This window comes from Neltuma alba, unplaced genomic scaffold (genome assembly GCF_004799145.2).
Source record: "Neltuma alba isolate B1F8T4 unplaced genomic scaffold, ASM479914v2 tig00011253_pilon, whole genome shotgun sequence".
NCBI classification, from domain to species: domain Eukaryota; kingdom Viridiplantae; phylum Streptophyta; class Magnoliopsida; order Fabales; family Fabaceae; genus Neltuma; species Neltuma alba.
Genome location: NW_021635968.1, coordinates 7,791 through 22,000, shown reverse-complemented (window position 1 = coordinate 22,000; position 14,210 = coordinate 7,791). Strand labels below are relative to the sequence as shown.

The following is a 14,210-nucleotide window of genomic DNA, read 5'->3' as shown; positions in this document are numbered from 1 at the left end:
TTTATTTAAAGTACTTTCATGTCCTAAATGTAAATACCTCTTCTAATGAGGGAGCAGACAATTCTTCATTTTGTTGGAACCATTATTGGACATCCCAAAATTCTATTTCAATGGAACACATTTTCAATGGCTTTAATAAAAAATGCATATTACTTTTTTTTAAATTGAATTTGGTTCTAAATATATATATTTTGGTTATATTAACAGTAGCATTTGGAAAATTCCCTGACATTTTCATTCAAGTCAAGATTGTAAAATTGTAAATTTTTGTGACGGGGGACTTCATAATCATTCAAAGAATAAAAAAATTGGCAAAAAATTAAAACAATCACTTTCAAAACAATTATTTTTATTCGGGGAAGTATTTAGGTGGGCCAGAAGTTTTGTTCATAGTGGACCCGTTTGCCTTTCTAGAAGAGTCCCTTTTCTCCTTCTCACATTGGATTCTCACGTGGATTGCCTTACTTTTGTAGTAAAGTCTTTTTAATTAGTCAGTTATAATTATCACTTTTTTGAGCTTTTTCCTTTCCAATATTTTTTTTTCCTTGGCCATGTAGTTTCATTTTAAAAATTTGTTTATTTGAAATTTTGATAAATAAATAAATTGATCTTTTTACTTTCCAATATCTTAATGTCTTTAGTTGTCCGAAAAGGATTGATAGAATGAAATGTAAATAAATTAGGTCCTTGAGGAAATTATTTTAAAAATGGATCTATGCAAATGAAATGATTCCGACAACTCAGACTTTTCAGTCTCTAAAAATATTTAAATCTGAATTATCAAAAAAAAAAATATAATCTATCTATTTCAAAAATTATATGAATGATATATACCTTTTTTTCGTTTTAACAAGTAGTCAAATGGTATTGAATATTGGATGTTAAAAAACAAATAAATGCCATAAATTCAGTAGCTTTCATGTTTCAATACCAATTCAAACGTTCAAAAAAAGAAACCATAACATAAATTTTATCTGTGAAATAAAAAAAAAAAATATGGCATAACCAGAAAGAATATTCACTAGTTGCTTTCAAATTTACTAGCATAAAAAATTAATTTTTATATTCCTTCTTAAAAAAAAATGAAAATCAAAATGTCGCCAATATTTATTAATGATTAAATAATTAATTATGTGAAAAGAATATATTAAATCATTTAATTGGTCCATTGCTGAATTTTGGAATATAGATATTGCCTGAAAAAAAAAGAAAAGGAATGGAGATCATCTTAATTTCTCGAATGCTAAACCTAAAGGTGATATCAAAATAACTTATGCAAAATATTATTATTCTTACAAAATTAATTGTTTAAATCATAAATGATTTGTATTTTTATCTTTCATATTCATGTTCTCAATAATATGTCTTACTTTGTGTAGCTTGTTATTCAGTAATTTCAATAATCATAATCAAAACATAATTATCATGTAATGAATTACTTCAAGTAATACTTGTCAACAAGTGGATTTGGGAAAACAAATGTAGGATTTTTCAAATTAATTATTTTTTTATTAAGTTTTGTTTTAAAAAAAGTTAAACTGGTTGACACTTGACAGGATCCCGGCCTTTCCCAAATACTATCTCTCTTATTTTTAATATAAAAACTAATTTGATATTCAATTTGGTCCTTAATATTAAACTTTAACATACTTTGTTTTTTATATTGATATTTTTATCAAGGTAGTCATCGTAATAGTTATATATTTTCATCAAATGATAGTTCTAACCAACACACATAATTAGCAATAGTGTTTTAGGAAAAATAATACTTATTTATTAACTTGACTAATTTTTTTAATTTATTTAAATTAATTAATTAGTTTTTGTATTAAAGATCGATACACATGGAAAGAAGGTCCATATTTTGGTCTTGTCAATATCATTTTTTTGAGATTCTCTCTCTCATATATAATAATTAATAAATAGTAATAATTGATATTAAAACACATTAACACCGATTTGTCAATTATGTTTATGTGTGATTTTAATTTTTAAAAAATTAAATAGATAAAAGATTTGGCTAGAGATGAAATAGTAATACCATAAATGAAAATTATTTTTTTCCCCAAATGTTCAAATTGACAACCTGAGATTTAGGTAAAAAATTGATAACCTGAAAGTCTGCTTGGTAGGAGGAAAATAGAGAGAACGAAAAAGGAGGAAAAAAAATTTAATGAGCTTATTTTAAAAAATAAAAAAAATGAGTTTATAAAATTTTGATAAAGAGAACAGTTAAGATAAAAGAGTAATTAAAATTAATTAAAAAAATTTCATTCCACTTCTTCAATTTTTCGAAAGGAGCTCGTTAAAATTTTATCCCCTTCCCTTTTCATTCTCTCCATTTTTCTTATATCAAACGAATCCCAAGATAATGAATTACTCTCTTATCCTATAGTTTTTAGGTAACATAAATCGAGCATGATTTTCTTTGGATACAAACAACCAGAAACAACCAAGTGTATCTTAATTCGATCACGTAATATCATTAAAAAAAAGTCAATTTTGACAATAAAAAATCCATATTAATATTATTAAAAAAATTCAATTTTGGCCCCAAAAAAATTCATATTAATATATTTTAGGTAAAGCTATTAATCTATACATCCATATCGCAACAGAAAAAAAAAATCTATATAATTAACCTGGTTAGAAATTACAATTTTTTTTTGTCGAAAATCTTTTCCTGCCAAATTGTCAATTTTTTTATAAAGTATGTCAATAACTTCGTCTTTGAAATTTTTTTTTTCTTATATTAGTCTATAAAATGAAATCTCTTAATTTAATATTGAAAAGATTACTTGCCTATCAATTTAGTCATTAATTACTAAATATTTTTTCAATAAAAACCTTCCAAAAAAATTTTACCCCTTTGAATTATTGAAACAAATTAAATTCTAAGATAAATACAGAGTGTCATTTCAAGAATTGAGTGCACATTAAACATGGACCTTTTTTATTATTATTATAATAGACATTAAAATGAACTTTAATTCTTAACTATTGTAAAGTAAACACAATATATATTGATAATTCAAATCTTATAGGTAATAATATTGTAATTTTAGGTTCTTTATTAACTATAATATATTATCCTAAAAGATCATATTATTCTAAATTAAATGAACAAAAACATTAGTTTATAATCACAACAAAATTGTGATTGTAAAGTTTATTTCCTATGAAAAATAACGGGATTACTTTTTTTTTTTTAGATACAAAGAGTATATTCCACCGTAGAGTAAAAGCAACTCCCAAATTTTTTTTTTGCAAATAAATATTAATGTAACAAAGAACGAATTTATTATTGTAGGATAATAGCTTATTCCTCTGCGTGTGGGGGTGTTTTTTTTTTTTTTTACATAAAAAATGTTTGAATCTTGAACATCTATTAATGTCACAATTAAAACTAATAATAAAAAAAATAAAATAGGATTCCATAGTTCATCGGTTGTTATGTGGCGTAAATTCCCAAGTTGAAAGTCAATAACAAGAAAAAAGTCAATTTAATTTTCTGATCTGTCCTCTTTAATTTTTCGCCCGGAATGGACTTTTAAAGCCGTGGCATCATTCCGAGTACTATTTTCCGTCTTTTAAGAAAGGAACATTTGATTAATTTAAATATGTTAAAAAAATTAGTTAAGTTAGTTATTTATAATAAATACTCTTCCGATCCTAGATATAAAATCTTTTTTTATAGTATTATGTGTTATTTTTTCTAAAACGTTTTTGCTAATCAAAGTGTATTAACTAAACGTCTTATATTTTGAATTAAAATGAAAATCAAACCAATTTTAATATTAAGATTTTGAGATAGTATTTCAATACGCAAGCATGTTTAAGGGAAAGTTTGGACAATCTTTACAATTAAGTAAAAAAAATATTTTTACATAAATATGTAACTTCCCTCTAAAAATTAGGACTGGTGGCTTGGTGCCACTAAACTAGACTTGGCTTCTTTGGTAACCCTAATGTTATTTAATTCTTGAAGAAAATAAATCTTATTTAGCATAATTAAAATTTCTTGAAAGTTATTAAAATATTCTTTTGTGCTATTATCCGGAAAAATTACAGGGGGATGGTGACGTAATTAGGCACCGTTGGGGCCCACGGCAGGTGCCGGTGTACGGTGATGTCCACGTGGACGGAGCCTCCTTTTGCAACCCTTTCCCAAAGGAAAACACCACCTTCCTTTTCTTGCAATGATCACAGTCATGCATTCCACGTGGCCCATTTTGACTGGTCGGTGGTTTATTTCCAAATATGAACGAAGCTATTCGCCTATTCCTTTAATTGTTCCCACCCTCGGGCGCCGTAAAACATAACGGCAACGCACCTGATTCCCGCCCCCACCGCCCTCTTCCGTTAACAAACAGCGCCGACGGCGACAAACGGCGCTGGTCGCACTTGCAAGCTTCCAAACAGCCGGCGCTAACGTTAAGCCGAAGCGGCCGTTGCACGCTACGTCTTCTCCTAGTAACGCTTTTGACAGTGACGTGCCTTTCTCTCTTTCTCCCTCTCTCTCTTCCTGTTTGCTACGTTCTCAGCTCTCCTTCTCTCTCCCTCCCTGTCTCTGTCTCCGTCTCCGTACAGTTTCTGTTACGCCGCAGATTAAGAGCAAGAAAGAGCGGCTTTGAAATCAGAAGGCCAAGCCTATTTGGTTTCTAGGCCATCGTCTTCAGGTACTACGTTGAACGCTGAGTGTGATTGATTTTTTTGGTTCGGATGGGTTGTGGATATGCAATGTTGGTCTTGTGGTGTTGATCGATGAGCATGTTGAGTGATCTAAGGTTTTGGGTTGGGAATTTTTCCCCCAGGGTTATATTAGTATACAAGTTTAATGCAGCTGAGCTGTGGCATCTGTTTTTGTTTTTAAATTAATTTTTGGTGGATTTTGTATTTTTCTTAAAGTACAAGGCTCAACTGGTATATTCTAGATCACCGGGGGTTTGCATTTCATGTTCTTCAGTCTAGTTCTCGTTTTTTTCATTGTGCAGAGATCTTCTAAACGGGAATCGTCTGCGTCTCGAATAGAATGTCAGGTACAAGTTCTAAGTCCTGTCCGGCACTGAGATCTTGATATTATTCTACGTGTATTATTGATTCAATTTATATGTTGGGATTGTAAATTTGATTTGATAACTAATATTGGGTTCAGGGGAGGAGGTATTAATTCAAGACGATGAGATGGGTGGGAGCTTGGAACCTGAGACCTCTGAGGATGAGTGGCGAAAGTCTCGGTCCAGATCTCTTCGGAGAAGAATGACTGCCTCGACGAGACTCACTCATAGTCTCCGGAAGCGTAATAACCGTGTAGCTGATTGTCGATACCCATCAATTTTGATAGAGGATGTTCGTGATGCCGAGGAGGAAAAAGCAGTAAATTCGTTTCGTCAGGTACTACTTGAAAAAGATCTGCTTCCAGCTTCCCACGACGATTATCATACAATGCTGAGGTAAATGAATGACTGTGCCACAGTCGGTACTTCTCAATTGAGTATGCATTTCTCCTGATGGCTCAATTTTATTACTTTACTAGCCCATGACAAATTTGAAATGGATAGAGGCGGAATTGTTATTCATATTCTTTATTTGTGGTCGATTTGCTTACCATCGGTACAATGTTTGGTTTCTGTAACTAAATTATATATCGTAAATATTCTGCCCCGAGTAATCCTGAGGTCCTTCATCTCAGAAGGGATTCTGTGACTATGTTTCAGCGTACATTTGGTTCAGTTTTATCAATTGAAGAGTTCTTACTGACACGGTGGGATTTTTTTTATGCTGTTTCTTTGTGGTAATTGAGTCATGCAATTCTGTTGATTTAATCAGATGAATGCTTCATCTGGATTGCCATTCTTAACCTTTGAAGTAACAATTTCTCCAAGCATTTCTGATGGTAATAAAAAGAAATCCTTTTGTATTTACTAATTTCTTTAGGCAAAATATATTATATACTGCTTATTTTTCTTGCAGATTTCTGAAGGCCAGAAAATTTGACATAGATAAAACAGTCCATATGTGGAGAGATATGCTCAATTGGAGGAAGGAGTATGGAGTAGATTATATTCTTCAGGTAAATTGTATAGCAGGAAGCTTTTATTCTCACTTTCTAGGAAAGCTACGATGAAAACATGATGCGCATGATCTGAAAGGTTTTAGGCTTTTAGCATATTTCAGGACTCAACCTGCTATCCAAAGCATGGAGTTCGAGGGAGGAGAAATCCTCTAGCACTTCATTTGGAAATTGGAATGTTTCCCAATATTCTGCTATGGTTTAGGAAAATGTTAAATCCTTCTATCTCTAACAGGACAATGTTGCACTTTATGATTTATAGGATTTCATATATGATGAATATGAAGAGGTTCAGCGATATTATCCTCATGGTTATCATGGTGTAGATAAAGGGGGCCGACCAGTTTATATTGAAAGAATTGGCAAAGTTGAGCCTAGCAAGTTGCTGAATGTCACTACAATAGATCGATTTTTAAAATATCATGTTCAGGGTTTTGAGAGAATGTTCAAAGAAAAATTTCCAGCATGTTCTATTGCAGCTAAAAAGCACATAGTCACAACAACAACGATACTGGATGTGCATGGCGTGGTAACTTTTTGAGCTTAGGTGGTATTCATGTCAAGATATGTTGTAAAGCACTTTAGTTAAACATTATTTCTTTTTCATATTACAGAACTGGGTGACCTTCGGCAAAGTTGCTCATGATCTTGTTATGCGCATGCAAAAAATCGACGGTGATAACTACCCTGAGGTATTAAGTACTATAGGAATTAGAATATGATGAACTAGTACATAACTATTAATATTTTGTTAATAATTTAATAAAAATGATTTTTTTCTGATTGGGTTTGAATCATAAACGTATTGACGCTTGTGTGTCATATATAATTATTTGTTGGTTTGGCATTGTTTTTTGGGATGGGTAGATGTCATAGATAATTACTTATTTTTTTCTATGACCTGCATAAAATTAAACAGTCTGGTTTTTTGAAAGTGAGGTAAAGGTAACGCTTAGTATAACACTATTATATCAGTATTGCTTCTTTGGGATTAATTATATGGGCTTATTTGAAATGTGTTCATTTCTCTGAATTTTAAGTTATGAGTTTCAACTGAAGAATTTTATATTGAGATCTTTTAAAGAGAATTCTTAATTGTTAATGAAAGGGAAAGACATTCCAGTTGTCTGGATGCATTTTGTGATAAAGCTCACTTCACCATAATTGATCGCATGCGTATTGTTGTCAAAAATACGTGTAGGGAAGAGGGAAGGAATCTAAGCGGGTGATACACATTGAAATTTTGGTCATTGAATCCACTTTACTCATCCCAAGCACACTGTCTTTTATTTACAGTAGTTTACTATCATTGTGCCCTAGCCTTGAACCAATAGTTGCCATGATCTTGATCACTTGGGCATGTAGTCTTCATTCTAAATGTGGTTGTTGTTTTCAGACATTACACCAGATGTACATTGTTAATGCTGGTAGTGGGTTCAAGCTACTATGGAATACAGCAAAAAGCTTTCTTGATCCAAGGACCACAGCAAAAATTCATGTACATAAGTATACTTTTGTTCACCTTCTTTGAATCTTGAAAGGATTTACCATGATGGAAATGTTACATGCCGATTTTACAGGTCTTAGGAACTAAATTCCAGAGCAAATTGCTAGAGGTTATAGACTCAAGGTTTGCATTGTGTTTTTACAATCTCAGCTGATTAAGTGCTTCTATTTCTGTAATAACACAAATAATGAGGATCTTTTATTTCTAACAGCCAGTTACCAGATTTCCTTGGTGGAAGTTGTTCATGCCCAAATGAAGGAGGGTGTATGAGATCTGGCAAGGGACCTTGGAATGATCCTGAAATTATGAAAGTATGACATTATTATAATAATGGGACCTGCATTTGCTTACACTCATGTTGGAGCTTTTATTTCTTATCCTTCAACCTTGCTTTCATGTGCTATTTACAGCTGGTACATGGTGGAGAAGCATTAAAGCTGACAAGAATCAGAAGTTCTTCAAGTGACCGAGAGCTAGGTATCAAATCAAATGCCAACAAGGTCACTCAAAAATTAGTAAGTGTCAGTGCTTTCTTTTACTGTATATAGTCCTCCAGTCTCATTGTCCACTCTTTCACTTAGAACAAAAGGATTTTACACATGTTTATGAATTAATTAACCTGTTTTTGTCACAGGTTAAAAGCACTAAAATGTTGCAAACTGGATCTGCATCAGATGCAAGGTCAAGTCCCTCAGTCTTCATGCAGTCAATTCCTCCTCTTGAAGATGTGAGCTCTACTGATTCTTTTATTTAGCTGGTGATATATCTTTTTAGATTTTAGAGTATCCCATTCTATTCATTTACAGGTCATCTCCCAAATGAGGAGATTTCATTGATCTAATACTTTCAGATCCTGCACTTACAGAGAAACAGTATCATAGTGGATAACTTGAAATCTGCATTAACAGTTACAAAAATACCGCATATTGTTCTTTTATATGTAGGCTAAAAGGAAATACCTTTTATCCTGCCACTAGTTATCTCATCTCATTATGAGAAACAAGAACTAAGAAGGTAGTGGTAACGCTTATCGTATTACAGCTAAACTGTGAAGATTGAACTTATTAAACATTAGGAGTACTAATAAACTGTATTCATGCATGTATCAACCTGTTTAATACTCTATCTCTGCTCAAATTTACACAAATAGTTTCATTGCGGCTATAATTACTTCATGTTGCACACCAAAATTATGCTTGTAGATGTTGAAACTTTAGTTTGAAGGAGTTGGGACTTAGGGGTGGAAGGGTTGTGGACCATGCTTAAAAAATGCTTAACTAAAGTCTTTTATTACGTCAAATTATTGGGCTGTTCTGGTTTCGAAGGATGAAGCAAACTGGTACAGTTGGGTTACTTCCGAAGGTGAAGTAGTTTAGTAGATTCAAGTCAGATTTATTTTGTTTGTTCTCATAAATTACCCTTTGAATGTCAAATTAGATCAGCTAGCATGAACTTTTTTCAGTTGTTCCACTTCTATATATCTTAAATTCTTTGAATCAACCTCTTGTTTAACAAAATACCCTCTTACACTCTGCATCAGCAAAGGTGGTCAAGTGAGTTAATGGTCAGTATATGGGCAGTGATAAGTGGAAGCCCACTGTGTTGAGTATATCTTTATACTTAATAACATATATTCAAGGAGAATGTGTTCATCTTTTTGTGAGTTGTACAGTTAACTTAATCTTAAAATCCACTGATTATCTAATCGTATAAAATTTGAACTATATTTCAGAAAAGGATGGGAGACCATACACCTATGTACGAACAGGTTGAGCCAGCCAGTACTGCCAGGGAAATTGAAACTGCTGATTCAACTAGTAAGCCATTTTTCGGCTCCGCTTTTTCAGATTAGGGTGTTCAGTTCAGTTGCTATATGAGATACTTCAAGTGGCATGATCATGATGTGGCATGTGGAATGATGATATGAATTTTCAGCATAAAATGTGATCAATCTTGGTGCGCAGGCATGAACTAATCCAGGAGAAAGTATACAAGGGGGAACAATATTTAAAAAAAAAGAAAAAAAGCAAGGAGAAGAAATAACAACAACAGATATAATTAAAATGTGCTTGGCGAATTGTCACTTGGTCTAGACTCAATCTCTTCTTACCACTCATACTTGTCCCGAATGAGTGAAACAATATAAGGCCATCTGTAATTTTTAAGCAGGAGGGATATTTATTGATTTTGATTCTCAGAGGTTTTTCCATTCAAAACATAACATAATTAGAATGTATTAGTTCTATGATTGTGATTTTATCTGTTCCTGACAAATTACTTCTGACAGGTGATTCAAACAACATTAATTCCAGAAGATCACCAAAGGAGCTGATTCCTTATGTTACAAGTATAGTAATTCAAGTCATACTCAGAGTTTTAGCTTGTATATATGTAGTTCTTGTAGGCCTTGGAAAATTTTTGGTCGTTCAGTTCACAGACGGCCAATCAAGAAGCCTTAACAAAACACAGAAAACTGAATCAAAGTCCGAGGAGCTCTTGATATCTCAGGAAACAAGAGATCCCCTTTGGCAAAGGTTGCAGAATTTAGAAGAGGCAGTAACTGAGATGATCAACAAGCCAACAACAATTCCTCCTGAGAAAGAGGATATCCTTCATGAGTCATTGAATCGTATAAAATGTATAGAACATGATTTGCAAAAGACAAAGAAGGTAGAACCAGTCTCCCATCATATGATAGATCATCTGAAGGATATTGTTTAGCACTGTTGTGTTGATATTGATTGCTACTGCTCTTGTAGGCACTTGTTGCAACTGCTTCGAAACAAGTTGAGCTTGCTGAGTGTTTGGAAAGCTTAAAGGAGGGTAAATTTAATGTAAGTTGCCATTGCCACTCATTAAATCAAGAAACGCAATGCATGAATTTGTAAAATGAAAAACTGACTCTGATACGGTGGCCCCGGTGCATCCTTCCGTGTACCCTCTGATGTGGAACCCAAAGAAAGTACACCTTTGAAGATCTTTTTGACATTATATTCTAATTTTTCCCAAAATCTGATAATAGCTTATCTTGTGATAGAGATTATTCATAGAACAAAGACTAATGCCCAAGTAATTCCAACCCTAACAATAATAGGAATCATGGTTCTTGAATAATCATAATGAACATAACGTATAATTTGAATAGGAAATCTTCAAAAATCACTTGACAACCAAAAGGTACCCAAAAGTCACGTAATGTTCCCCAAACCATCATCTATGCCACTTCCTGAGCTCAATTCCTTGCTCCAGCTGTTCTTTAAAATGTGATATTTAGAATGTGATATTTAGAACCTTTTCCCTTAATCTTCCTGTAAAGAATGACATCTATATGAGAATTGCATATTTGCACTTGTCAAAATTCAATTTTAAGAAGCTGTGTCTATTGATCTAAACTGCTGTAGTATTAGTAAATATGTACCAAATTTTATAACAATTGTAGAACAAGAAAGATGTAATTTCTAGTTAACAGTTTCTTTATCTTTGAAAAGTTAATTTTTTTGATATACTGATGGTGGAGTTCAACAATATTTAGATTCATGTAAAATTCTTGAATGTGATCTTTATGACTAGAACTTTTAACTTAACTCGAACAAACCCCCCTTGCAATGCAAGTGAAGTTGAAACTATCTTAAATGATAAGAAAAAATATGGAAGGGGAGAAAAAGAAACAAAGAGGCAAAAAAGCATAAAATCCAACACAACACCAACAGGTTCATTGATCTAATTTTTATAAAATAAATTTTTGTTGGATTACGCAGGAAACGCATCCCACCAAAAGTCATTCATTATTGTAAGATTGATCTGGATTGGTTTCTATTTCTTATTATACAAAAATATGTGTCTGGATGCAGGGCACAAATAAGAATCTTATTTGTTTGCAAACCTAATGCCTACAAAGCATATTACATTTCAGTGTATTGCTTCTGATTCATTAAAATGGGTTCTAGATATTATCTTTTATTGTATAACTACCTGGCTATCATCATTGAACCCTTGTTAATTTCTAAAAGATAGTCGAGAACATAGCGCAGTGTTCTGTGAATTCTTGTATGAGAACTCAAAATTGATTAGTTGTGTACACTCATAGTTATGAACTTTTCTTAATAAACAGGGGACAAACTCATGTTGGCCTAAAAATGCTAATCCTTGTGCCCCCGGAGGATGAGTTCCATTCTTTGAGCCTCAGTTTGCTAAGATATCTAGTTCATTGTGCTTGTTGATTCTCTAAAGCTGAATTGCTACCGGGCCCGTACTTCTATTGGCTTATATAATGGGATTAAAATTGTAGGTGACTTTTCCTTTTATATCAAGGGGTTATCTCATCTCTCTGTTCCCTCTTTCACACACACAACAGTACTCTCACTCCATTCAAAAGTGGGGCAATACTTACACATGGAATTCTTAACTGTTTGCTATAAGATTTTTCCGTTAAGGTGTGACAAGTGGCTGGAATTTTGTTTTATGAATTAATCGTATGCTGATTTATACAAAATGTTTAGATAAAAATTGATAGCAAACATTTAAAGAATTTTTTGTGAGATTTATTCTAAGAAACATGTACCTTTGTTTTTCCCCTAACATGCATTTTCTTTCAGGACTGAGAAATAGGCTGAGTGGAATGGAAACCCTCAAGCAGAGAAGAAAAGGAAGCAGGGAGGTTTTTTGAAATGTCTGAGCTTTGAAGTAGTTTCTTTCCCATAGATATACCAATTGTTTGATTGAACCACAGTTTTTTTTTCCCCTTTTAAATTATTTAATTTCTTTATTTATAAAAATTGTACAAAAATATGATGAACTTAGCATGTATTTACAGTAAGCAGCATGTAGAACATCTTTTACATGTTCTCACAGATTGTTAGCATTGAGCAGTAAATTTTGAATTTTACTGCATATTATTTTTGCTCTTGAAATTCTATCTTAATCACATATTATACATCTTGGGGAAATTTATACTACCTCCCGGTCCAGTTCTTAATATAAGAGTTAATTGACTAATTTAAGTAGATTAAAAAAGTTTGTTAAGTTACTTATTTGTAATAATTAGATGTTATCCTTCCTAGAATACCGTTGCTAATCATATGTATAAGCTAGACCTACCATTTAATAGAACATTTGACATATGTAACTACTACAAGGACTATTTTGGAAAAAATGAATATATATATATATATAACAGATAAAGTAAATTAAGATTTTTATATTTATGACCAAATTGAATGTTAAACTAGCTTTTATATTAAGAACGAGAGGTAGTAATAGATATGATTTCTTTGGTATACCATCGATTGTTAATATAAAATCTAGTTACTAAATCTTATATTAAGGATTAGTATTATATTAAATTCCCTTGTAAGTAACCCAATACACATTCATGAATCTTAAATTCTCAAATTTTTAACTTTGTCTGCAAATATTTAGAATTCAATTGTGAACGTTAATTTTTAATTTGCCAAGAAAAATATAAATATGAATTAAATACAAACATGTTGATGTATTAAACTGTTTGATGCAAAATTATCTACAAAAGTTTGATACAAACACAATACTTTGAATTGTTGAATAGGGTATGAAACCACTCTAGTTGTAAGTCCAAAGCCATCTGCATAATACACATACTGATGGATAAGAAAGTATGATACCAATAAAGAAACTCTATTTGGTGAAATTTAAACAAACAACAAGCCTAATATAAGAAAATTTATGAATAGGGAAATTTATCTTTTGGTTCTTATAATTTTTTGATTCAGTTATAACTCAATTTTTGAACTTTAACTCGGTTGTAATTTGGTTTTTAAATTTTGACTCGATACAATTCGGTCCCTATAATTTTAACCATTTAAAACTTTAGTTTCTAAGTTCCATTAAATATTTATTTATTTTAAAATATAGAGATTAAACTTTTAAATGGTTAAAAGTATAGGAAGTAAATTATAGAGTCAAAATTTAAGGGTTAAGTTACAACTAAGTCAACACTGAATAACGATTGAATTACAATTAAGTAAAAAAATACAATGATCAAAGATTAATTTTTCCTTTTATAAATTTTCAAACTCATAGCAAATATTTTGTATATTAAAGTCAAAGTATACACCTTCACTTATTTATCCTCAAAAATCTATTTTAGGCGCAATGCTTGAGGTCTATTGTATTAATCTAGTTTCGGCCATTGAGGAGTTTGTTTATAAGATGGACAAACTAATGCTTTGATTGGATGAGAAGAAAAGTTGAAAGGAAAGAAAATGAGAGGAGAGAAACGGAGAGAAAAGAAAACTGAAGAGAAAATATTATTATACATCTTGTTTTGATGAGGGGGAGAAAATAGAGAGAGAAAAAAGAGACAATATATAAATGACTTATCATATTGTTATATTTAAAAATCAAATAGTTTAGTAAAAATGTTATTTTTAATAGAAATAAGATAATTTTTTAAATTAAATATAATAAAGGAAAATAAATAAAATATATATTATTTAAAATTATTATTAAATAATAAAAATTTATTACAAAAATTGAAAGAGATGGAGAAATATATGTGTACTGTGTGTATAGTTAGTACGAATTTCGAGTATTACATTGAATGTGAAAAAATAGGGTTTATATATTGATTTAGAGCCTGTTTGGGTGACTCTC

At 31.4% G+C, this 14,210-nt stretch overlaps 1 protein-coding gene across 3 annotated transcripts; it reads left to right on the top strand.

The window, feature by feature from the left end:
• Positions 1-4,385: 4,385 nt before the first annotated feature.
• On the top strand, positions 4,386-12,490 carry LOC114763096 (phosphatidylinositol/phosphatidylcholine transfer protein SFH9). 3 transcript variants are annotated; one of them, XM_028952699.1, is made up of 16 exons: positions 4,386-4,679; positions 4,995-5,039; positions 5,156-5,453; positions 5,974-6,073; positions 6,336-6,602; positions 6,688-6,765; positions 7,470-7,571; positions 7,654-7,703; positions 7,792-7,891; positions 7,991-8,095; positions 8,215-8,307; positions 9,313-9,397; positions 9,868-10,250; positions 10,340-10,414; positions 11,692-11,864; positions 12,176-12,490. In XM_028952699.1, exons 2-15 carry the CDS (start codon positions 5,033-5,035, stop codon positions 11,743-11,745), a joined length of 1,797 nt encoding a protein of 598 aa, XP_028808532.1. In that variant the 5' UTR covers positions 4,386-4,679; positions 4,995-5,032; the 3' UTR covers positions 11,746-11,864; positions 12,176-12,490. The 3 variants fall into 3 exon arrangements, with proteins under 3 accessions (XP_028808532.1, XP_028808533.1, XP_028808534.1); XM_028952700.1 differs by lacking the exon at positions 11,692-11,864; XM_028952701.1 differs by lacking the exons at positions 4,386-4,679; positions 4,995-5,039 and adding an exon at positions 5,830-5,896 and having other exon boundaries at positions 5,396-5,453.
• The last annotated feature ends 1,720 nt before the right edge of the window (positions 12,491-14,210 follow it).